The 27,332-nt window shown below is 43.0% G+C and overlaps 1 protein-coding gene across 6 annotated transcripts in view; it reads right to left on the reverse strand.

Annotated features, from left to right (window-relative positions):
• The window catches only part of LOC135708940 (bicaudal D-related protein homolog), a 119,401-nt gene that overhangs the window by 68,454 nt on the left and 23,615 nt on the right, over positions 1 to 27,332 (reverse strand). For 4 of the 6 annotated variants that reach the window (XM_065231134.1, XM_065231133.1, XM_065231131.1 and 1 more), the window contains exon 2: positions 21,400 to 21,616. In XM_065231134.1, the coding sequence (XP_065087206.1) occupies positions 21,400 to 21,579 (180 nt within the window). In that variant the 5' untranslated portion in view covers positions 21,580 to 21,616. Of the gene's footprint in view, positions 1 to 21,399; positions 21,716 to 27,332 lie in introns of those variants that run through there. The other 2 variants (XM_065231130.1, XM_065231129.1) reach the window with 2 other exon arrangements.

The raw sequence follows: 27,332 nt of genomic DNA on the forward strand, positions 1-27,332 counted from the left end.
AATGGCAACGGACGGTATACAACATCATCAATGCATCCAATAACAACAGTCTGCGGTTACGAAACTGCACTGTTGCCATGGCAGTGCTTCTCACTTCATTAAGCTTTGATTTATGGCGAAATTTTGCCCGTTGTTGTTATTGTGAAAACCACCTATACTGGCTGACAACTCCGTTGCCCCGTTTGCAATCGAAGTAGAAGACTAAACAATAGATCCGTCGGTGGTTGGTGGAGCAGTTGTACACACGGAAGCCATTCGAGTGGAACGTGTCTTTGGTTCGATCTAAGAATCAAGGATAAATGTTGAGCTCGGAGGGTTGCCGTAGCTGGCGGAAAGCCTTGACTGAATAGTTGACATCTTAGAAACGGTTGAAAATGGTGGAAAAGAAACTGTTCCCAATGCTTGTTGATGGAGTTTGAATCAAGAAGGTCTTGGTCCCCTGATCAATGCTACCCGTGATTTCGAGATTTCTAGCGCCGTATTGTTTGAAAATATTGGCGTGCATGAGTAACATTCCGGAGGCCATAAATGATAAAACATTTAAATCACTATTTCAAATCGCAATCTGCAATCAACCCATAGAACGAAAATCAAAGTCCAATCACAGTGACCCACATTTTCTATCAGCTGGGCTATGCTGCCTCAAAACCGGAGCTGAAACTAGTGCGATGACATTTCACGATAAAGCCTCGGCAGTCGACATTTCCGTCCGTCTGCTCTGAATGCCCTCGTCAGGGTATGCCAAAAACCGAAAAAGCTCGACGAAAGGTGCAAAAAAATACACAGCAAAACAGTCGTGACCATAACCGGAAAGCAAACCGGATCATGCATTAATTTTCATCCTCCAACATTCCTCCCCACAAGAGCCCTGTTTGTAGGCTAAATGGTGCACTGCATTCCAATAGCAAAGCGCGCGGAAACCAGCGAATAAAAACATAAACTCATCCGCATGAAATTTAAGGGTCTCTATCTCTCCCGGGGCTCGTTAACGTGGGAAGGGAAAAAGTGCTGCGCTTGAATTAATTGATTCGAATCGGTTCTTTCTGAGCACGTCTGGTGAGAAAACAAATCAAATTAGGTTAGTTAACATTGCACTGCACTGCAGCAGGCGTTGACGTGAGCGAAGCTGTGGTCTTGAGGAAGGGTGACTTGGATTAGATTATCTGCTGCTGCTGCTGCTGCGGCGAAGTATGCTGTGAGCCCAAGTCTCGAGGCGGCAAGGCAACCAAACATTCGCCGTCCGAAGGCTTAAGAGGGATCTGACCAACAACGGAAAGGGCGGAGTGTTGGTGCCTTACTGCCATAAATGTGACCGGTCGGCGTAAAACTGGTTTTGCGGTTGGCAAGAAAATAAAAAACAACACAAAAGCGAGCAGAAAAAATCGAAAGGAAATCGTTCAATTTGCTCGCTATTTTCAACATACTCCAAGAGTGAAACAAGAGCGAGCCGCTCACGTGAAAGGGCTTGGATTACTGTTTGCTTGCGGTGGTATGTGAACCCAATTCTCCCCCATTTATTGTATACGCTATGGAGGTCGATCTAGAAACGAGGGCACCATTTAGGTCATCGGCGGCTTGGCTCGTCTTAATGGGATTTGCTAATCTGATTGCTTTCGCAGCCGTGCCGCTATTGACGTACTAAGCCAACGTTGAATGATGGATCAGGTCCAATCGTCCGCGTGCGTTGTGACTCAGGTGTTCACACTCCAAGTCGACCTCTAGCTCCAGATTAAATTACTCTGCGGCTTAGTCCAGTCCACCGGCGGTCGGTAGTGAATGCAATTATTCGATTTACTCTCGTAAATCTAAATCAGTGTGAACATTCACTTTTATCGATTTAGAACGTAACAATTCACGACCGCACAGGAAATCGAAGCGATACTTTTTAATTTTGCCCAATTGTCACCCACGCAACCAATACCAGTGCAGTCAACCACCGATGATTCATTGTCCTTGCGATGACATTTGCACTTTCAAGTAGCCCTCGGAGGAGTTCGCAGTCTAGCGTGTCATTGCAATCGCCAGTCCATCCCAGCAAGCCGTAAGTATGTGATCACGCTTGAGCGCAGTGAGTCACCCACCATCGCAGCAAGCTCCGGTTTGCGCAGCCTCAGGATGATATCATGGCTGACTCGGAACAGGTTTCGGATTGGGTTTAGTCATGCATCCCTCTCCCAGCCTAGGTTGGCTGACATCAGCTGTTTGAGTCGATGAGAGCTCTTTCGGGAATCATCAATCATCTGGTCGGTGTCGTATGATGCCATCGATCCGGTAGTCTGCGTGTCAACTTCAATGTTAAAAATGATAACATTTTGAATGATTTGAACCGGTACCGAAGTAAATAGCTTGTTTCTAAAAGCTCGTTCTGCGCTGTTGTGCTGCTCTACTAGCAATGTGCTATTATAATTAGCCCCTGTTGGGCATGCAGTCACTGGCACGCAATACCATCACAATCGGGGTGCACATACCATAGTAGCCGAAAGGGGATTACCGTTCCGTACGTGAATTATTTAGCTAATGACTCAATGCCACACGGCACGGTACGTCATTTCGTTCCTGCAACGGACTCAGAAAGCGAAAAAAAAAACTAGCATCACAAGTTGGACCGACCAGCGACCGCCCACTAGTGGCATTTGGTTCCAGGCAGAGCAAAAATAGAGTAGCTCGAATTGAACCTAAGGGAGGTCACGTAGCAAGCCATGGAAATATCGATTTAAGCGAGCGGCGGCTAAACTCGACAACGCGACAAATCATCCACAGCACAAAATAGGAACCTACCGAGCACCTTACGGCTGGAGCGACTCCATGGTGGTGGTTGTGAGTGGCAACGACGACGGCAGCAGCAGCAGCAGCAATGAAGGATTTTAGTACCGAGTACAGTTCAGTGGAATATGACTTGCACTCGTCGTCATTCGTCGAATCGTAGTAGCCATGAACCGTCTGTCGTTGGCTGTGTATGTACTTTTACCAGAATCGGATAGTCTTCCTGGGCGCAGTCATGGTAGAACGTTGACTTTTCTTCATTTTCGTGTAGAATATTTTTGCGCTTGATTGTGATTAATCGGAATCATTTAAACATGATCAAGTTATAATATTCGAAATTTAATTACATAGGGGAAATGGTTCTAATGTTTTCTTATGGATCTAAAGATTGGGCCCATCGATAAAAATTGCCTGTTTTAATTTTTTTTCTTAAACCATTGCGTCATCTGAACAATAAATGGTTCTCGAAATCGAACCAACAGAAACAAGAAGAAGAGGCGCGCAGCGGGCAAGGTGGATCAACCAAGTAATTTTTTATAATATTTTTAACGATGCTCTGAAACGATGTTTTTTACCTTCGAAGAATGATTAAAAAAAAGGCGATTGCTTCAAAGTAGGGACACCAGATTTGAAAACATGTCTTCATTTTGAAGGCATTTAAAACTCTGTGAAGGTATTTTTCATGCAGGCATTTTGAAGATATTTCATAATTTGTGAAGTTGTTTGAAGACATGACTACTAGACTGATGCAACATTTGACTTTTTCGCTCCACAGTGCTTAAATGGTTTCAAATCGGGTCCTGATTAGCCTCCCAAAGTTACAACTCATTTGGTTAGAAACAGACTTCGCACAAGCCATTTTAAGTTTACATGTAAATTACTATGGGAAATATATTGCTGCGAAACAGTTCGATAGCCATTCTTATAGAAAGTTTTCTTAGCTACAACTTTGCTGAAGATTGTTTCTATGTAAAACGAGACAGGAAAAAGTTATTAATTATTTAAGATATTGGTAAACTTATGACATGATCAAGCAGCTGCTCTGTAGGCAACACTGTATTTTGCAGTGTGACATAGTAGCCATGACTTTTGTGTCCTATTCAACGCCCCAGAAACACCAATGTTGCCTGCTGAGCAGTTGATTGAGCATGTTCATAAGACATCAGCGCATTGAACCATTGATAACTCTCGATCCTTGCCTTTAATAAAAAAGTGATCTTCAGCAAAGTTGTAGCTGGAAAAATTTCCTACAAGTACAGTTGAAAGCTTTTGAAGCAAACCGATATGGTGAATTATTAGATAGACATGAACAAAAAACTTGGTTTTACCATAGTAATTCCCATATAAACTTCAAATGGTTTGTGCCATCTCAGTTTCTCACCAAATGGGTTCAAATTTTCAGAGATTAGTCAGGATCTGATTTGGAATCGTTTAAGTATTGTGGAGCGAAAATTTCAAATTTTGCATCACTCTAATGACTACCGATAGATTTTTTAAATTTTAAGCTGGCATATGAAGATTTCGTCCGGAGCACCTCAATCAGGACCAATAGGAAATACCAAACAATCATCGACAGGTCGACCTGGTTAAGCCTGGGATCGAAATTTGCATTGCCATACACAGATATGAATGAGCTTCCTATCTACCACCTGATCGCCGATTTGGAGAATGTCGTTCGAGTGCACGAAACGGAAGAGGTTCAAGAACGCAATAGATTGTGAATCAAATCCAGAGTTTTCTTCACGTGGAGAGGGGAAAGGGAAGGCACGACCCCGTGACAAATTTCTACCGTACCACCACCAAGTCAACGAAAGAGTTTCTGAAGCAACACTCTGAGATAGTAGTCATCGAGGCGGACAAAGCGAACAGAACCGTAGTGAAACTGCAACGGATGATAGACGATGACAACACCTACCAGAAGCTGAATCGGGATCCAACATCAGGATATCAAGCAAAAAACAATCACGAAGCGACTAGCAGATCTGAAACTAATCGATCGGGCTACCGAAATGAAGTTGAAGACGTACAAGGCTACGTCCCCTCGAATCTACGGTGCCCCCAAGGCACACAAAGAGGGTTTGCCGTTGAGACCAGTAGTACCATGCATGACGTCACCATCGTACACACTTTCGCAGTTCGTTGGTAAAATCATACAGAAGTCCATCGCTGGTAGACGCAACGTGCCAAATTCATTCATCTTCTGTGAGTACATCAATAACGTGCAGCTTCCGCCCGGCTACGTCCTGATTTCCCTGGATGTAGCGACACTTTTCACGTGCATCCTTTAGGACTTGGTATTACACGACGTCATCAACAACTGAGACAACATCAAGCAAAACACAAACATCAACCTGGATCTGTTTCTGGAGACAACGGAGTTCTGCATTGACTGCAGCTACTACCGGTTCAAAGGACAACACTATCGCCAGGTTTTTGGGACAGTGATGGGTGATCCGCTTTTACCCACCATTGCGGACCTAGTGATGGAAACGTTGCTGGACACTACAGTGGCAAGGCTCGATTTCCAGCCCCCGGTGTTGGAAAAGTACGTCGATGACCTGATATTGGCCGTGCCAGAGGAGAAAATCGAACAGGTGAAGGAAACATTTAACCTATTGTCGCGGCCAAAAGCTACTTTCTTCTCCGGTTAGGGAGAGTCTTTCGCTTCTTAGGTTCTTAGTTTTGACGTTGGATAACGTCTTTCGGCAACATACGGGGGTACAAAATTGAAAACAGTCATTTTGGATGCGTTACGAAAAATTAAAAGATTTTGAACGATAATAACTCAACCGTCTCTCGATAGATTTACGAGATAATGGCATCAATCGATTGGAAATATTTCTAGCAATTTGCTGAATGTTTCAAAACTATTGATTTCATTCTGGAAACTATTGAAAAATGGTTAAAAGTAAACCATTGTCTAAAGATGGTGAAAATCGATTGATTTTTTTATATTCTTATACTTTCTCCAACCGAGACATCAGATGCGAGTATCTGAAACCTCTGATATTTTCTGTTCTACTATATAAGCGTCCAACAAGGTCGCCCGTTCCATCATTGTCTATCCGATCGTCGACTCAGCAGCAGAGCAGCAGAGCAGCAGTACCAGAGCAGCGGCAGCAGAGCCTGGGGGCGAAAGGGCAACTACGCCGAGTGCGTTGGTGCCTGTGCTCCGGTATACTGGGCCGCCTTCATGGAATGCCCAGCTGCTGCAGTTCTCAGTCGGTCGTATTCACCGTCTGCTCCGCAAGGGCAACTACGCCGAGCGCGTTGGAAAAATGGCCACAACATTATCAAGAAAGAGTTTAACGATTAATTTACTAATGCCTTTCCGACACTTGAATATCGAAAGTTGAATCTTCGCAGAGCCATAGATTCCATTTTTATTGCATTTCTACAAAACTTATTTCAGAATCGAACTCGTCTTCACAGACTGTGTGAAGAAGAACGATGCATCATCGAGCACAACCCGTTCCGTTCCAAAATCGTCCTCATCACAACCTCCAAAACAACCATCTACCCTCTCATAACACCTAGCGCTGTTCTACTGATTGGTAATAATATTTACCCGGAGTTCACCGCACTCGTGGTTGAAGCAAAGCGCCCGGCATGCAAACCGCTCATCAAAATCGCCATCGCCATCCGGTACCCATGCTCGGCATAACCATCATTCCAAACCCACAACCAAAACGGCCCTTTTCAGGGCCACCAATAATTCGACAAAGAGTTAGTTTTGAAGACAATTTCTTTCCAGAATATCACAGTTACACTTAAATTTGGGGAATATGCTGGGGTGTGGGAACGCTGGAAGGGGATATGCTGTCTGTCTTCGAACTACCAACATCATTCCAAAGCTCCTCCAGGGCGACAGAGTAGTGCAAACCCAACAACATCAGCCCAACAAAACGGCCCTTTTCAGGGCCACCAAACTTTCGCAAAAGAGTTATTAAGGAATATTCCTAAAATATAATATACACAATTAAGTACAACAGATAACAGACGTTATCCAACGCCAACCCTGCGGTCGTATCTAGTATACAACCCTTCCAACTTTTTTGATTCTAGGAGCTACTTTTTTCTCCGGTTAAGGAGAGAAGTTTTCGCTTCTAGGCCGAAGTTCTTACGGATTCAAAAAATGAAGAATCTGGAGTAACCTACGAACTTAGTTTTTATTTTCCATTCTGTACAAAGTGATCTTAAATCGATGTGTTACACTAGCGATCTATAATTATGTAAAATAATTTCCTGTCACTATGGAATTTTCCATGTCCCTATAAATACCGAACTTTAAGCTAATTCCTGCTAGTTATAATCGAATTTCTACGCGGGCATAAAAGGGCTAATCTATGTTTTCGAGTCCTTATATACCATGTCCTTTCCGGAACCGGGATTTCTCAATATGATCATGAATTTATTACTTTTTGTAACTCAGATCCAATATGGCTCTACAAATAAGAATTTGAACATTTGTAACGTTTAAACATTAGAATATTATACTTCGTGAAGGATGAACAAAGAGGGAAAACTAATCTTAATCTACAATCTACATACGCAAATATGTCGCGTGTGGGCGTGTTTATCCTACTCGAGCGCATATGCATCCTAAGTAAATAGTGCAGTCAGATTATGTAATCAGGCTGTCGTTGTTTTGCCCTACTTTTCATTTCTCTTCCTTGGCCTTGGTATCGACATCAGCTAAGACTTATGGCTTATAGATTTGATCCTAAATTAATTGCCACGCGGTAACACCTATATCACCCAAAAATCCAGTTCACAGGAGGTGGAGAAACAAGGACGAATTCCGAAAACAAGGACCTGCTTCTGGTACTACAGGATGACCAGACAGTAAAACCCGAGCATTGGTACATGAAACTAATGGCATCAGATAAGGCTTGTACTCGAAAAAAATGCACCATTTTTATCCGTGTGTAACTTTTTTATCCGTGGGTAAAAATTGATGAAAATCTGAGTATAACTAGTTTGGAGTGAATTGTTTACATGTGCAAAATTTAATAACAATCGGTTGAGTGGTTATTGAGATGTCATCAAAACAAGAAGAAAATGCGCGCCGTCATAGAAAATCCGACTGCGACCATTAGATGGATCGGAAGACAACTGGGAATCACCCATACAACTGTATCTCGGGTGGTAAAATCGTTTAAGGAGTCCCAGACGACCGAGCGGCGGGTTGGAAGTGGAAAAAATCGAAGACAGCTGACCCTGTGAAGGCCCAGAAGGTGTTGGATTATTTCAAGCGTAATCCGAACCTTTCGATTCGCGACGCGGCTCTGAAGGCAAAGTGTTCCGTCTTGTTCGTTCAGCAAACAATGAAACGAGCTGGGCTTCGTGTATTCAAGGTCCGAAAGGCACCGAACCGCCGTGATCAACAAAACACGGCGGCCAAATCCCGCGCAAGGAAGCTGTATCGAGAGTGGTTAACGAAACCGATGTGTGTGGTTATGGATGACGAAACCTACATCAAGGCAGACGCAAAGCAGATACCGGGGCTGGAGTTCTACGTTGCCCAATCACGGTTTGATGTTCCGGAAGACATAAGGAAGAAGAAAGTGGACAAATTCGCCAAAAAAATACTTCCTCTGGCAGGCCATATGCCAATGCGGTAAACTGAGTAAACCGTACATCACAATGGGTACCATCAACAGCGAAATTTACCGCACCGAGTGCCTCCAGAAGCGTCTGTTGCCCTTCCTGCGGTCCCACGGAGGCGAGACATTATTTTGGCCGGACCTGGCATCATGCCATTACGCGCGATCGACGTTGGATTGGTACAGAGACAATAACGTTGTTTTTGTACCAAAAACAGTCAACCCCCCAAATTCACCAGAGATTCGTCCGGTGGAACGATTTTGGGCCATAATGAAGGCCAAAGTTCGAAAATCGTCCAAGGTGTTTAAGAACGAGCTGGAGTTGAAGAAAGAATGGATGAAAGTGACCAAAAAGTTCGGCTCCACCATTGCACAAAATGTAATGAGGGGTCTTAATGGAAAAGTGCGGGATTTCAGCGATGGAAAGGAAATTGAATAAAGTAGTTATGCCGAAACATAATCCATATGGCTTAGTTCATTCCCTGAAAGTTTCAAGAAAATCCGACTTAAAATAAATTTTTGGCGAACACTTTTGTCTGGTGCATTTTTTTCGAGTACAGGCCTTAGGTTTCTGAAATACCATTCCGCCCTCAGCATGCAACTCAAAGTGAATGTGGCACGAAATTTCATTCACCGAGTAAAAAGTTTCTCCACCAACGTCGACTCAAAAACGGCCACAAACACGATTTTCTCCCAACTAAACGACTACCCGGTGAAACTAATATATCGCCTCGTCAATCGATCGAGAGAACGACGCACTGAAACACAAACCGATGACGTCACGAGCTACGACAACACGCAGTATCGATCGATGATACAAGTTGGACAGCTGACCGGCCAAATACGGAAAAGCTTGAAAAAAAACTAAAGACTGGAACGCGCAAAAATTGGTCGACAAAAAAATCGTTTCTTTCAAATTCATATCACAAAAATCTACTTATTTTTCTTTTGGTAGTTCAATTCATATATTTAAAGGAAAAATGTTCGTTTATTCTTTTGGTTTGCCAAATCTAAACTGCCATGCCTTCCGCTTAACCCCTTCCATTAAATTTTGCACAGTGGTCTCATCGACCTTATTCGCCGCCGAACACCAGTTAGATTTAAACTGCTGCTCGTTTTCCATGGATTTATTGAGTGATCATTCTCTGCTTGTACGTCAAGCAGTACAGTTCGGTCTTTGCTCGCTCTGTCGAGTTGTTCTAAAGTTTCTAGTTTGTTCCAAACATTCGCAGTTTATTCGCGTCGTCAGTAGTGTCGGTCACTTCGTGTGATGGGAAGACAGCGCTCCCGGAGCAGGCTCCGAGAGAAAACGGAGAAGAAGAACAGCGGTGAGGGTAGCTTGAGTGTACCTATTTCGAATAGGTACGCTACTCTTCCCACCGATGTAGGGAATACCACCTCAGCCACGGTGAAGCGGTCAAAGAAGAGGAAGAAAAATCAAGGCCAGTCCGATGGTGCGAGTGGACGGGACGATGCCACCGCGACGAACGTCAGCGTCATTGGTGATTTCGGCGACGCCGTCGACAACGAAACTGTTGCCACCCCGAGTGCAGCAAAAATGAAGCTTCCTCCACTGGTGGTGAAGCAAGTCCCACTCAACACGCTGATTGGCGATCTTTCATCGCTGGGCGTTGCAGCTGAGTTTAAGCTCGGCAGGATCGGCACCAAGGTGATGCTCCGAACAAAAGCGGAGTACGAAGTGGCCGTGAAATATCTGAAGGATACCAAGGCGGAATTCTTCACGCACGACATCCCCGGTGAGAAGCCCTTCAAGGTAGTCATCAGGGGTCTACCAAACTTCGACCCCAAGATGGTCGAAGCTGAAATCAACCGGTACAAGCTTGCCCCAATCGCTGTCTTCCGAATGACAAGGAGAGACGAAAACGTGAAGACGTACCCGGATTGTCTTTTCCTGGTGCACTTCCAGAAAGGGACGGTGACGCTCAATGCGCTACAAGCCATCCGATCAATCTGCTCCATCATCGTACGGTGGGAGCCATACCGTGGCGGCCATCGTGACGTAACGCAGTGTATGAGGTGCCTCAATTTTGGACACGGTACCCGCAACTGCAACATCAAGCCACGCTCCAGCAACTGCGCTCAAGAACACGCCACTTCCAACTGCCCTGCGGATGGAGCCGTGGCGATAAAATGCGCTAACTGTGGTGGTGCACATCAAGGTTCCGACAGACTGTGCTCCAAACGCGAGGACTTCAAACGCATCCGAAAGCAGGCGTCAAGCAACAATCAACCAGGACGCAAGAAGGACAAAACCCCATCATTCAGGACGGAGGATTTTCCGCCTCTTCGTGCTCCCCAGCAAAAGCAAGCGAATTCGCGGGTGCAACCCGCCCCCCCTCAAGAAGATTCCGGTGATTTTGCTGGCCAAAGCTCTCCATCCCCCCCTGGATTCTGGAGACAACCAACAGCGCAAAACAACAACCCCGATCTGTTCTCAGCGGATGAACTGATGGAAATTTTCGTCAACATGTCCGGTGCTCTTCGTAAGTGCCGCAATAAGCCCGAACAGATCCAGGTGCTCGGTAAGTTCATCATCCAGTATGGCGTCTAAACCGCTAACTATCGTCACCTGGAATGCTTGCTCTGTAAGAGCAAAAGAGATTGAGCTTGCCGACTTCCTCCGCAAGCACAGCATCGACGTGGGCCTTCTAACCGAGACCCATCTAAAGTCCGGCGACAGCTTCTGGTTGCCTGACCACAACATTATCCGGCTTGATCGCACCAGCTCCAGGGGGGGTGGTGTTGCGGTCGTCGTCAAGAAAGGAATCCGCACCTCTATCATCGAGGCCCTTGGTGTGGAGGTGGAGTCGTCGACTGGATACGTCCAGTTCATCACCGTCTACTGCCCTCGACAGTGTGCCGCCAGCAGTGGACTAGCGGCTAAATTTAAGAAGGACCTGTCCACCATCACCCGTACCGGTTCCCGCTTCGTTGTTGGAGGAGATCTGAATGCTCGTCATGAGGCATGGCGGAACTACCAGCAGAACCAGAACGGTCGTCTGCTGTTCGACCATTCGCAGCATGGGCTGTACTCCGTTTGGTTCTCGGACGAGCCAACATTCATCTCACCGGCAGGCAACCCATCGACGCTAGACCTGTTTCTTTCAAATACCGGCTTGTCCAAGCCGGTAGCCTTAAACGAACTCAGCTCCGACCATCAACCGGTGGTGGCTGAACTGGGATACAACGTAGCTGCTGCTCCAAGCCTGCGCAAGGACTACCATCGCGTAAACTGGGCCCAGTTTGGACGCGTGGAGGACAGGCACATCATCGACAACCCGCCGCTTGACTCCGTGGAGGACATCGACCGAGCGTTGGAAGTACTCCACCAAGCCATAACCGTGGCTGACGAGGCGTGCGTCCGACGAGTTCCTGTGAGGGGTAAGTTTATTGCCATTGATTCCCACACCCAACTCTTAATTCGCCTGAGAAATGTTCGTAGACGCCAGTTTCAGAGGACTGGAGATCTAGCGAGGAAACGTGAAATGGCCAATCTGAACAAGGAGATTTTTTCCAGAATGGTCTCACTCCAGAACGAAAGTTTCGGGCGGCTTGTCCAGAATCTGGACGACCGCTCCAGACCATTCTGGAAAGTTGCCAAGGTCTTAAAGACGCACCCCAAACCCATTCCGCCACTAAAAGATGAAAATGATGACGATCGGCTCATAATCACCCCTCAGGAGAAAGCAAATGCGATTGGTGAGCATATTGCCAAATCGCACTTGCTTGGCTCCAACATCCAAAGTCCGCTCGAAGTTCAGGTTGAGCAATGCGTACTCAACCTTGATTCCTCCCCTTGTGCCATCCCTCCGGAGGATAGAATCACAGTGGAACAGATTTGCTCGGCGCTGAAATGCACCAAAAACATGAAGGCCCCCGGGTTTGACGGAATATTCAACCTAGTGTTGAAAAATCTCAGCATGACGGTTCACTCTCTGCTGGCTGCTGTCTTCAACAGATGCTTGGAACTGCACTACTTTCCAAGTATCTGAAAGACAGCGAAAATCATACCTATCCGCAAACCCGGGAAGGACCCAACGCTAGCTTCAAGCTACAGACTACTCCTTTCAGCGCTGAGCAAATTGTTCGAGAAACTCATTCTCAATTGTTTGCTCAAGTTTGTCGAGGAAAATAACATTCTCCTTCCGGAACAGTTTGGGTTCAGAAAGGGGCACTCCACCAATACCCAGCTAGTGCGGGTGATGAATAACATCCGAAGTAACAAAGCTGTATCCAAGTCCACAGCCATGGCCTTGTTAGACGTTGAGAAAGCGTTTGATAATGTCTGGCACAATGGGCTTGTATACAAGCTTTGTAACTTCAACTTTCCATTACATCTGGTTAAAATCACCCGTAGCTACCTCCAGCAAAGGTCGTTTAAGGTATCGTTGAATGGTTGTCTTTCCGACACGTTTTCCATCCCAGCAGGAGTCCCGCAAGGCAGTCTGCTGGGCCCCTTGCTCTACAGCATTTACACTTCCGACATTCCTCCCCTCGGTGGCGGTTGCGTGTTTTTCCTGTTAGCAGATGATACCGCAATAGCCGTCAAAGGAAGAATGCCTCGCGAAATAACGAACAAACTTCAACGATGCCTTAATGCCTCCAAAACACAAACGATCATGTTCCTCCATCGGCAATCGCCCAAACTGAAGCCGGCTCCATCTTGTACTGTAATCATGGATGGCACAAGGGTTGAGTGGTCCGCCGAAGTAACCTATCTCGGGATGTTGTTTGACGAAAAGCTCCTATTCCGCTCGCATGTGGAGAAAACCGTAGTCAAGTGTTCCGCCTTGGTTAGGAGTCTGTATCCGCTGATTTGCCGCAGATCCCGCCTCTCAAGGGTGAACAAACTGGCCGTCTACAAACAAATCGTAGCACCTGCGATCCTCTACGCAGCTCCGGTGTGGGAATCATGTGCACAGACTCACAGGAACAAAATTCAGGTCGCTCAGAATAGAGTGCTGAGGATGGTTCTTGATCGTCCTTTCGACACTAGAATAACAAATTTACATGAAGAGGCAGGCATTGCCAAAATAGATTCCAAAATTAACGAAATTAAGACTAAATTTACACAAAAATGTAATTTATCAGAACATGCTTTGATAAGCAATTTGTATATAGTAGGCTAGGTGTACATAGTAGTTGTAGGTTAGTTGTAGTTGTAAATAGTAGTTATAAGTAGTCTCCTTTTTCCAATTCAAATCAAACCAATCCCACCAAGGTGGTCATACTTTAAAATAGGCCTGATAGGACTAGGAACTGTAAATAATAATTAAAATCTCAAATGTACCAAAGTTGAAAAGACGAATCTGTGTCACTTAACAAATTCATACATGTAAACCACACAATCACAAGAAATAAAGATCATTTAAATGCAAAAATCCATGGATTTATTAGTTTTTTAGAGATTACGTTTGACTAAAGCCGACTACCGTTCGATAGGGCGGAGTTCTGGGCTGTTGGGAGGGTTGTGGTCTTTGGGTACCTCCGAAAACACTCATACACGTCTTATCAGAATGAATTCAGAGTTGTTACCTGAATATTGATTGTGGGGACCACAGGATGGTTCAAAAGAAGATCCGGAACATCCGTAAAAGTGGTCAACTCATGCAACGGATCCTAGAGCTCCATTTGGACTCTGGGGACTACAGGATGGTCCACCGAAAGATCCGGAACGTCCGCAAAAGTTGTCAATTCATGAGACTGATCCTAGAGCTCCATGAGTTTGCGAAACCACTCATAAACGATTTATCAGAATGAATTTGGAGTTGTGACCGGAATATGAACGCTTAGACGGAAAATGGACCTTTGGGACCACGAGATGGTTCACCAGGAAGATCCTGAACATCCATAAAAGCCGTATTTATGAAGACAAAAATATTAGCACCAAAACCATAACTTTAAGGTATATGGTGTCTTCGAGAAAGCTTATTCGTATTTTTTAGCCGATTTGAAATTAGGGTGGTGCTTAAAATTGGTGAATTGAAAATTCAACCTTTTTTATTACTTGAGATAGACAATCAATTTGAACCAACTTTGCTCATGGCATCACATTTTTATCTCTTATGGTTCATGACTTATGGTTATTTTAAACAAGTAGGTTGGAGTGGCCCTTAGAAAATCTTTCTTTAAATATTTTTATTGGTGATCAACGTATAAACAATATTTAAAGAAAGCCGATTTTCTAGGGGCCACCCTAACCTCTCGTAAAAACATTATTTCAAATACTTTTAGAACTTTTTATGACGCATATTTTTGCAGAAGTCACTAATTTGAATCTCTTTATGGTTAATTTATGGCTAGTTTTTAATAAAAAAAATTAAATTAAATTTAATACTTTAAACAAAAAACGCTCTCACAGTTTTCCCACAAATACTGAAAAAACACGATCTTTTAAATGAAATCGAAAGTTTGAAAATCGGTTTGCTCCATTTAGAGACATTGTCATTTTAATAGAACCATTTTTTCGAAGAAAATCACCATTAATTTTCTAATAATAAAAAAAAAGATAGCAGCCTGGTTGCTTCAGCAAAAATATGCGTCATCATAAGTTCTAAATGTAACCAAAACAAGGTTTTTAAGAGAAATGAACTTATGAAAAGATATTCAAAGAAATCTATTTTTTATGGGCCATTCTAACCTGCTTGTTTAAAAAATCATAACTCATGAACCTTAAGATTGCTTCGAATTGATTGTTCTACAACTTTTAGAAAATTGCATTGGTCTATCGCAAATAATTAAAAAAGTATGTATTTTCAAATCTCCAATTTTGTGGACCACCCTAATTTCACTAACATAAAAAGATCGGCCAAACAATATGAAGAATCTTTCCCGAAAACACTATATACCTAAAACTGACGGTATGGGCGCAAACATTTTTGTCTTCCTAAATACGGCTTTGGGACCATTGTGCAGTGGATGGTCCTCCGAAAGATCCGAAACATCCGTAAAAAGGCTCAATCCATGGAACTGATCCAAGAACTCCGTTTTTTTTTCGTATACTCTCATAGACGTCTTATAATTATGAATTCGGAGTTATGATCGGAAAACAGACCCTGGAGACCATGAATGCTCCTCTGGAAAATAATAGACAACTCATCAGATTAAACTCGGAGTTGTTACTGGAAAATGGACCCCAGGGTCCATTGGATGGTCCTTCGGAATATCCGGAACATCCATTAAAGTGGATAGATCAAGAAAACTGATCTAAGCACTCTATGGTTTTTTAGAACTGCTCATAGACACATTTTTTTTTAATTTATTATCATGGATGATTTCTAGGTGGTATTTAAATAATTAATAACTTTTAGACACTTTTATCGGAATTTTTGAATATTATTCCTTGGATTTCATGGACTTATTTCCTTTGACTTCTAGGAGATGTTTCATTGGAGTTACAAGTTAACGAGGGACTAGCTTCAAAGTTTATATTTTTAATTCATCACATCAAAATTTATTCAATAAGCCATTTGAAAAAAAAAACAACAGTGGAGCTCTAGGATCAGTTTCATGAATTAAACACTTGCAATGATCTTCCGGATCTTTTAATGGACCATCTCGTGGTTCCCAGTATAAACTGTCTGGTCAAAACTCCGTTTTTATTGTGATAAGATGTATATGAGTGCTTTCTAAAAAATCGTGGAGCTCAAGGATCAATTTCATGAATTGAGCACTTTAAGGGATGTTCCGGATCTTCCGGTGGACCATCCTGTAGTATCTATATTCTTTATTCTGAACACAACTCCGAATACATTCCGACAAGACGTTTATGAGTGGTTCCGAAAAATCCGTAGAGCTCTAGGATCAGTTTAATGAATAGACTACTTTTACGGATGTTCCGGATCTTCCGGTTGTTCGCATCGTACCACTCGATTGCCTCTTTCCCATAGTGGCAGCTCGCCGAATCCGGCCAGAACAGCACAGGTCTATTCTGTTGCTTTAGGAATAGTAGCAGCCGCTTTTCCAGGCACTCCTGGACGTAGTTCTCTTGAAATGCCGGTTTTTAGACCACACGTGCATATTGCCAACCAGACGAGAAATTGTTTTCGGGAACTTCGATAGTTTGATGGTTTTGAAAATTTCAGCCACCTTCCCTTTTCCTGATGCGGTATAAAACTCCTGTCCCGGAAGCTGCTTGAAATCCGCCTTCACATAAGTTTCGTCGTCCATGACGACACAGTCGAACTTTGTGAGCAGATTCGTATACAGCTTTCAGGACCGTTGCTTTGCCGACGTGTTTTGTTAGTAATCTCGGTTCGCCACCTTCACATTCCTAAACGTCGACAACCCGGCTCGTTTCTTGGCCCGCTGCACAGTAGTATGGAAGACATTGAGCTTGCCAGTGACGTTCCGGATGGAGAGGTTAGGATTCCGCTTATTTTTCACCGCCACCTTCTTCGTCGTCGCTGCCACGTCCGGATTACGATTGCCGCCGCTTCCAGGCTTCCTGACGGTCGACAGACGCTCCCCGAACACTTTTAAAACGTTTGTCACGGTCGATTTGGCCACATCCAGCAATGTTGCCAACTTGGCGTGTGAGAACGTCGGGTTCTCTTGCTGCGCGAGCAAAACAAAACAAAACAAAACAAAACAAAACAAAACTATATCAATTATGTTTTCGGATGATCTGTCAAATACCCTACAATATGAGTATTTTCGGAACGGGGACGACGCATACATTCCGAAAATCGATGTGTACATAGGTATTTTAGGAACGGGGGCGACGGGTAGATGTCGAGAATCTATTTCGGATGCCATTTCGTAATCCAAAATGACAGCTCTCAGATTCTGAAAAACTGTCAAATACCATTCAATGTGGATATTTTCGGAACGTGTTCGACGTGTACATCCCGAAAATATATGTCTGTCATCATTTTGGAATTCAATACGGCGGCTCTCAGATTCAGAAATAAAACTATCAAATATGGTTATTTTCGGAACAAGTACGACGCGTACATCTCGAAAATCGAGATCTTACGCCATTTTTGAATCCAAGATGGCGGCCATTGTTTTAAGAAAAACTGTAAAATACTCTACAATATGGATATTTTCGGAACAAGGCAACGTGTAGATGCCGAAAATTTGAATGCCGGAATGGAGTCAGCCATCAATTTTTCGTCTATTGTAGGGTATTTGACAGTTTTATAAAAACAGAGGACTGCCATCTTAGATTCCTAAATAGCGTCAGACATCGATTTTGAGCCACTATATATCGTTCCCATTTCAAAAATACCCATTTTGTGGGGGTATTTAACAGTACTATCCAGTTTATCTGTTACCAGAAGCTGCCATCGTGGAATCCAATATGGAATCGCACAGTAATTGCTAGTCCGTGTCTATCACCGTATTTCCAAGTTTCCTGTATCCTGTAGCTGCCATCTTGGATTTCAAGACATTCTTTTTCTATTTCTAGACGTCATTCCGATTTCGATATAAAATCTCTAGACGTCATTTCATTCCCAAAAATACTCATATTGAAGGGTATTTGACAGTATTTCTCTCTTTTCTGGATCTGAAAACCATCATCTTGGATTTCAAGATGGCGTCGGAAATCAATTTACGGTCTCTAGACGTCACGTCAGACGATTCAAAAAATTTAAATATTGAATGGTATTTAACATTATTTCCCACTTTTTCTGAAACCAGAAGCCGCCATCTTGGATTTAAAAATAGCGTTGGACAATGATATCTGGTCCTAGACAACACCCTGATTTCAAAAATATCTATATTGAAGGGATTTCGACGTCATTCCGAAAGCATCTATATTGACGGTGTTTGGCAGTATTTCCTACTTTTTCTGAAACCGGCAGCCGCCATATCTTGGATTTCAAAATGGTGTTGGACAGCGATTAATAGGGTATATTCCCACTTTTTCTGATACCGGATGCCGCCATCTTGAATTTCAAGATGGCGCTGGGCATCGATTTTCGGTCTCTAGACGTCAGCCGGATCCTGAAAATATCCACATTGAAGGGTATTTGGCAGTATTACCCACTTTCTCTGATGTAGTAAGCCGCCATCTTGAAATACCGATTCCGGAAATACCAATAATGAAGGGACAAAATGACTTTTTACGTTTGGTTGGTTGACGAAAGAAGAGACAGAACCCATACATTCGGACATGAACGAAGAAGTTCACTGTGAGGTATAAAGTTGTGTTGAGCTCAGAGCCGATAGTGTGACCTATAGTACTTTGTCACAGGGAACAGTATGAGTGACATGCGACTAGAATAAATACTCGCGACTGGATGGATTCTTGATTTTGTCGTGGTGATCTTGTCGTACGACAAGAAATTGTTTTTTGACGAGAAATTTCCAGGATGACCATGTTTAATGTATCTTGTCGTGCGCCAATGACAAACGCGACAATTCCCATGCCTGCTCACCATTCATGCAAATATAAACACGTGCTCAAGAATTTGGCAACTGTGTTAGGAAAACCACTTTTTCCCATAACGGATGGCGAGCGAACGTTAAGTTGTTTCCCTGTAGAATCATTTTTCTTCGCCATTTCAAGAGCACACAACTCGAGATCTACGGGTTTGTAAATCTGCAAATTTCAGTTGTTGCTTGCTTCTTCGCAGCAAAAAAAAGTAGTCGTTTCAGCTACGTGAATTCACAAAATCCTCAATATTTTGGCTTGTGAAATTGCAAACTGTATTGCGAAAAAGGACGCTACAAGGAATCACATTAATTGAAAATCAACTCTAAAAGAACAATAATTTAAGGTGGTCCTGAAAAGAACCGTTTTGTCGTGATGGTTGAGTAATGCTGAGCTATTAGGGTGTTCAACACGGATGCGGCTGGTGAGCTGTATGTAGTTTGGAACTAGAGTGACGCGCTTAGCATAGATGGCCCACAGCGGCTCACGATGAGCAACTGAATCCGATCAGTAGCGGTGCAGCATCTTCCTCCAGCTTCGAAGAATGAACGCGGGTGGGCTGCAGCTCGCTGCTTGCGGGCAACCTGTCGTTGTGTACTGGAGAACAATGTTCAACGCCACGCGCCGAAAGCAGCTGCTGCTGCTGAGGACAACCGGACACCACCACTCACGACACACGCGGTGATTAAATAAACACCGTTCGGCGAGACCGGATGGAATTCGAAAGCAGTTGGACTTTTGTGTAATTTTCAACACTGACCTATTGAAAATTGATAAAGTGTTCATTTTTGAAGATTCGTAGAAAAAATTCCAATCGATTGGATTGTTTAGAATTTACAATTTACAGAAGTATAAGTGGTTAAAACCTGACCACTTTTCGTAACGCGGTCGATTTTGTTTTTTTTTTAAATTGCGCCACCTATATGTTGCCGAAAGACGTAATCCTACGTCAATCCTGCTCTCAATGAAATAAATTTGATCACTGATGTTGCATTCATAATATTTAACTGAATACGGGCCTGGTGTAAATGGTTAGCAACCATGCTTCTCACGCTGAAAGAATTGAGTTCAAATCTCACCCGTGAGTAGTCACAAATGACCTAAACTGTGTTCAACAAAACAATTTAACAATAATTGGTAGTTCAATTTTGAACAAGACGTTAACAGTTCTGCAGTTAAGCTGCTTTCATTTAAAAATCTGAAAGCAAATAATCAGACTTATTTATTTCACCATAATTAAAATCAAAATGCACCGATTCGAGCCAAACTTGGACAAAACGCTTATTTTGGCATTTTGAAAAAAAAAACACCTTTTTTGGATTTTCGAGATTTTAAAAAATTTCAACTTTCAGAAAAGATTTCTCCTCTACCAAATTAGCTATCCGTGATCTTAGAACGTCAATTTGAAGTTTTTTTAATGTAGTTTCTTATAGCTGTATCCACATTTTGTTTTTGTTATAGTAACTACAGTAAACAGGCTGATTACCGGCAGGTATCCAAATTGATTTTTCCCCAGAAAAGCTTAAAACTACCTCTCACACATCTGGTCTTATCTCAAAAACTATTTGTCCAATCAATTGCCCTAGGAAACACATCTAGCTGAAGAGTTTTCCAAAGTGTGGCGAAAATTTGAGCTCAAAATATTAAGAAATAAAAAATGCCGCCCATGATGAAAATAGGCTCTTTTTTGACAATGTGGATACCTGCCGGTAGTTACTATAACAAAAACAAAATGGGGGTACACCTACAATAAAAAAAAAAAACTTTATATTGACGTTCTAAGATCACGAATAGCTTATTTGGTTGTGGAGTAATCTCTTCTGAAACATAGTTGAAGATGCTAATTTCAAATAACAGACAAGAGTGGTAATTTTTATACCATAGATGAAGAGATGAAAGTATAGAGTTGATAGTTTCGTTAGAGTACGGCAGTGTGAAATTGTATACATAGCGAGTAGAAAGCAAGCAAGGACAACTTTTATGAAGGTACAAATCGGTTTGATCATCTATCTCTTTACCAAACTCCCCTGTTGGAGAGGGATGGTGAGGGGTATGTCCCCATAAAATTAACCAATCTGGTCCTCTCTTATCGTAGAGAGGATAGAGATAGCCCACCAACAACAATTAGAGGATTAGCACGGTGATTAAATTTAAGGATTAGACATGATTTATACCTAAAATCAATCTACTACTCAGTAACAGGTTCGGAAATTCCTGAACCATCATATTCGAACTGAACCAACTGACGAAATCAAATTAGGATGTAACCAAACCGACAAATGAGATCCATAGAGCCGTAATCCCTTGGCATAAAGAGAAAGGAGTTTGGCGAAATGTTCCTTCAATTATATGTATTCTATTTCCCAGGTAATGTTTTAACTGGCATCACAGTTTTAACTTCTTGTAGAAAAGTGACACATGTGAGTTGTTTGAAATAATGGAGGTAGACCATCAATCTCTCCTATTGACGTTGAGAATTTTAAAAGATTCTTCGCAGAGATTTCCAATTGTTTTTCATTATTAAACTCCGCCTTCGAAATTAGTACTAGAACTCACAGTTCATCGAATCAATTTCGTGTGATGCATCAAATATCAATAAACATAGTCAAGAAAAAAAAAGCCACTTACCTCCAGCTTCACCGAGTAGTCGTCGATCAGCTTCTCCTGCTGCTTCTTCAGCTGCTCGTTCGTCTCCAGCAGAGCCTTGCCGAGTTCGGCCGCCAGCAGCAGATCCGCTTCCTTCTGGTGCAGCTGGGCCCAGACGTCCTTGTCGGAGATCTGACCGCTGTCGGGCGGCCGCGTCTCCATGTCGATTATGTAGTCCTCGAGCGTCGGTTTGGACCTGCTGTGCTTATCCATTCAGGATTGTCGGAACGATAAGAAACCAATTGTGTCAACTCTACTAACTGCCCACCCAGCAAAGGGCGCTCTGTTAAGGGTCTGGGTTCGAAACTTGAGGGGTTTGCTTTTCACTGCGAGGAGGTCGATGGGGGGGAAGGGTTAAATGGTATGGTTTATGAATGGGGGCGAACAATGTTAGTCACGTGGTATCCAATTTGATTCGCCGTCGTTCGGATCGCGGTCTATTTATTTCAATTAATTCATTGCAGCCCAATGAGCGATGTATCGGTTCTCTTCACGCTCTCATTTGTCTTCTTGTGTTTGCCTTACCGACGGCGGCGTCGACGACGTCAACACTTTGAACGCAATCGCATTTTCTTTACTTATGGAAACCGACCATACACCAGCCGACTGCGATCGAATTCACTTTTGCCCTGTCAACGTTTTGATTTCTTGTCTTCATCACAAATATTAGAAACACCTGTCAAAAACAAACACACGTCACTTTCAGGAAATCAGAAATCATGCGAGCATCACTAAATTAAGCTTCCTATTGTTATCCTCGCTCAAGGTGCAAGACCATCACCCACGCTTTCATCTTGTGATTTCCTATTGTTTAAATAAGATCAAGTTAAACATCTTCCACTGCCTGCCTTTCGATGAAATAATCTACATGTTTTTGTTCAGACTCCCATCATCGTTGGCTGCGTTTTATTATTTTATTCATTCACAAAAAAAAATCCACACTTTATACAGTGGAAAAAAATTTCCCCAGTTCCGATGGGTGCAATTTTTCGTTTTCTCATCGCATCATTTTTCCTACATAAGAGCTTTTTTTATCTGCAGTTAATTTTTTTTTAACTGCGTCTCGCGAAAGGTCTCTGAAAGCATTTTCCTTGGGTTACTCGGATCGCGCATTAGGTTACTACTGCGTTCGTCGAATGCATTTGGCCGGTGATTCGTATAGTTGCAGTTGCTTATTGGTGCGGTGCGGTGCGGTGGAATGGAGCAATCAAATTACAAAGCAACCTGCGTGCGGCGGCAGAAGTTGATCGATCATGGGCTTGCTGCGGCGGGAGCTCTGTCGACGATGATTGTTGCCTTAGGAACAGGTGAAATTTTGCTGTTACTGGTGTTTCACATCGGAAAGCGAATCACATTGTGGGCGAAAGTTCGAGCTAATAGTAAAGCTTTTTTATTAATGTAAACGATTGCATATACAACACATTAGCAACCGACGTAAAATGCGTGGCTAGGTGGTATTTTTGTTGTTGCTGAAGTTGTTGTTGTTGCCGGGAAGTTGGTGTGGGGTGCAATGCGTATTGTTGTATACATTTGACGCTCTGATTGTTTTTGGTTGGTTGGGAGATTTTTGTTTTTCGTTGCATTTTGTTGGTTTCCTCTATACTACTGAGTGAGTGCAGTCTAAATTTGAGGTTAGGAATAGGAAAAAAGCTATAACGCTGATGCAGCGTATTTCCAAATTGCAGCTGTTGTAGGTCATTTGATACTTTTGAACTGAATCATTTGGCCCTGAGCTTCGCAATGCTTGACTGTGGTGGACCATGGATTGAAAATTCGTAACTACTGGCGCACTGCTATGTTCGAAGAGCCAGCACGTGCCGTCTTATTTTTTTTAATTTGACGAAAATTAAAAACAAAATCATTTGAAAACAGTGAGGTCTCAATTTTGGCAACACTGCGGCTTCATCTTTGTTGTCAAAATCTAGTTGTTTTTTTTTTTTCAAAGTGTCACAATAGATTTATTACATCCTCTGCATATGTTTTAAACAACGAATGTAATGAAAGTTCTTGTAATGGACTGCAGTGTACAAGCAAGTTCTTCTAGAATGGATATTTTTGTACAAAACCAGCACGCGATGATTTTCTAACCGCACTGCATTTGGGGAATCAAACTTTGTTCGAAAATTAAAATATCATAAAAAATACAAAATTATCCAGAAAACCTTCCGGCAACCACATTACATAATCTGTTCATATAGCGACACATTGCAAATTGTGCATCCTTTCATGTAAATTTGCAGTAGAATCTTACATTTCCCGGCTGGGTGTACCCCCGGTAATCTGATCGTTTTTAACATGCACACTTTTTAATTTGAACCCCGCTAATTCAAATGCTGCGCAAACTAAAAATGGTTCAAACGTCAATTAGCTCATGGAACGGAGTAAAACGAGATGAAACATTGTGAAACGGAACGCAGAATTAAAACAAAACAGCAAATAAGGCTACCAGAAACACGATTTTCTTATGCTCATAGGGTTTCAAGAAGTTAAAAGTAAAAATGAGCCCCGTAAATATGAATGAAGTAAAAATGAAGTGTCGTTCACGGTAATACCATAGAGGTAACTCTAAGACCAGAAGGTCCCGAAGAAACGTGCTCAACTTTTTGGCTCAGCTCTGGTACTCTCTTCGGTCCCAAGCTAATCGATTCACCCCTCGAAACATAGGAAAATCCACTAACCCCTCATTTTATCTGTCAAACTTTCATAGCGAATCAAAACAAACATTGTGTAGTACTAAAATTTTGACTAGAATGGGGTTCGTTAATCGATTGCTTGGGACCAATAGGCTAGTCAAGTAGTGAGCCAATTAAAAATCGTTAGTTTCGTATTGATTGTTGGTAATACATTCCGATGACCACATTGCAAAATCTGTTCATGTGAAGAAAAAATTCAAATTGTGTATAACTTCGAGGGGAACAGAGCCCTTCGCAGTGCAGCCAACCGTGACCTCCCCCCGGTGGCTAGGGCCCACTGGCATGGAGATAAGAGTTGGCGATCAAACGTCATCAAAATAGATAAGCGGATGAAGAGTTGATTCCAAGCCGGAGATAACTCTGTAGCTTTGAGACGATCTGTTGTAGAGCTTCTCGGATCGGTTTATCCGGGGCACGGCTAGAGTTGGACTCGGAGTGGCAGGACCGAACACTGCAACGAGTCAAAGTCTAGCGGAGGAGTGTTCCGTTTTTTCCGCTGAAGCCGCAGCTATTCTAAACGCAGCAATAACTCCGGCAGATCAACTGATCCTCGTGTTAACTGACTCACACAGCGTCATCCAAGCGCTGGAAGCCGAAGCCCCGAGCCACCCCTGGATACAAGCCATTACACGGTACGCCCCACCTTCAACCGTTTTTACGTGGATCCCCGGACACTGCGGCGTTCCCGGAAACGAGGCTGCGGACAGACTGGCGAGATCTGGTGCATCCCGTCCCCGCTACACCAGGAACGTACCCCTCCTAGACGTCAGGCGTTGGATTGTGAATACTATTATGGAAGCCTGGCATCAGGAATGGTTCCAGTCGCGGACTACTTTCCTGAGGACGATCAAGGAAACAGTACGCTCCTGGCTGGACATCCAAAAGTACAAAGACCAGCGGATCATCTCAAGACTCCGGACCGATCATGCGAGGATTTCCTTTAAATTTCGGTGGAACACCTTTCCGCAAGGTCTGTTCAATTTGCAGCATCCCCGCCTCGGTGGAACACGTGCTGTGTATCTGCCCGGAGTTCCAGAAGCTACGTGAACAACATGGACTCCCGGAGAACGTCAGTAATGCGCTGATCACCTTTATGAAGGAAGCCCACTTGTATGATCAAATCTAGCCTCCCGTCGGTGGCTGCACCGATCGTGTGTTTCTCACGTTTCTATTGTTTTTGCCGTCGGGGTTTTTCCGCCGGACCGGGCACTTTCAACTACGGTGGAGCTCTACATTGTTCGCGCACCCAGTCCTCACCACAGCCCCGATCTAATCCTCCCTTTACATTAAGTTTTTAAAATAGTGCCTGTCTCATTCGTTGGGTAATCAGAGCCAGTTATACGTCACGTTAATGTCAAATTGAAACCTATTTTTTTTAGGCAGGATCTAGCCTGACCATCTCTGCTGTATAACGTGATGAACTAGCCTACGGTTAAAAATCACGGTAATAAAGAAAAGTAAAATCGGGATTGAAAAATAACATTCTGATGAGCATTTTTGGTGACATAAAAGCCAAAAGTATTTCCCGACTCCCAGGAATTACCGAAATGAGTCATTAGCTGTTCCTCGATTTCTGGGTAGCCAAACACGGCGAGGAAATGGAAACACTAGTCGAAAGAGTATCAAGCATACATTAATTACGTCACGTCATTTTAGGGAAACTCAACCCCTCCCCTCCCCCCATTTGTCACGTTTTTCCTGTACATAACACATTCCCAAAAAAAAATTGAGCTGATTAAAAGCTGAATAAGCTATTTCTTCGATGAAGCAGCATATGTTTGCCTGAATAAGTATTTATTCAGCTTTCAATGTTAGTCGAGTTGCTCGTCACACATTTGTAAACTCCTCCCCCCCCCCTCCCCATAGAGCGTGACGGACTTAATGGATGCTTTCTAAGAAATATTTTAAGATGAATTAGTTTTTGAGCATATTCATAGCATTGTAATTATTAAAAAAAAATCGGTACAAATACCGATAAATCGGTATACCTGGCAACGCTGGCCCGGGAACCCACGTTTGTTACGAAGCTCAAGCAATAAAATAGAACCGAACAATGTTCAGCAAGTTGTAGGTTTAGAAAGGAACTGAAATATGACGTACGCAAATTTTCAGGATTGACCATCCTTTGTCCCAGGCAGGCTTGGGAATTGTCAATCTCATGACGATAAACTATGTAACAACGACAACAAAAAAAAGTCAACGCTCATCTGACAAGCACGATGCAACAAAATTCTGCTTGAAAGACTGATCTACTGGGCTATCTCTCGACGAAACATTTTCTATTCTTGTCTTTCTCTCATTTGGTCACGAAACATCTGTTGTGTGTCGTTTTCCAGAATGACTTAGTTGTTTCACGTACGTCGGACGACAAGATTGACGGAAACTGTCGATATGGTTATTGACGAAAAAAGTCTGTCATGTCATTCTTCCATTCTGTCGCGACAAAACTGCCGCTGGTCGTTTTCTAATAAATGGATGTCGCTTTGGATGCGAGACATAACAAGATAGAAATAACTGGAATTGTGTTGTTTTGACGTTATTTCATCTCTGACTCGAAGTAGGAAGCTTGCATCTTGGCGCTGAGCTTCGTGTTTGCAGTGATGGGTATTTTTGGAACGGACAGAACTGAAAGCTGCCGAAAATCGATGTTTGGAATCCAAGATGGCGGCGTCCGGTTTAAAAAAAAGTGGGAAATACTGCCAAATACCCTTCAATATGTATATTTTTGGAATCGGGATGACCTCTAGAAACCAAATATCGATATCCAACGCCATCTTGAAATCCAAGATGGTGGCTTTTAATTTCAGAAAAAGTGGGAAATACTGCCAAATGCCCTTCACTATGTATATTTTTGCGCCATCTTGAAATCCAAGATGGCGGCTTCCAATTTCAGAAAAAGTGGGAAATATTTCGGAATCGGGATGACGTCTAGAGACCGAAAGTCGATGTCATCTTTAATTTCAAGATGGCGTTGGACATCGATTTTCGGCCATCTTGAAATAAAAGATGGCGGCTTCCGATATAAGAAAAAGTGGAAAAAAAAACTTCCAAATACCTTTCGGCATTCAATATGGGTATTTTTGGAACAGGGATGACGTCTAAAACCTGTTAATCGATTTCCGACGCCATTTTGAAGTCCAAGATGGCGGCTTCCAATTACAGAAAAAGTGGTAAATACTGCCAAATACCCATCAATATGTATATTTTCGGAATCGGTATGAC

This window comes from Ochlerotatus camptorhynchus, unplaced genomic scaffold, assembly GCF_037179485.1.
Source record: "Ochlerotatus camptorhynchus isolate MF236.1 unplaced genomic scaffold, CSIRO-AGI_Acam_v1.1 ptg000343l, whole genome shotgun sequence".
In the NCBI taxonomy this organism is placed as follows: Eukaryota; Metazoa; Arthropoda; class Insecta; order Diptera; family Culicidae; genus Ochlerotatus; species Ochlerotatus camptorhynchus.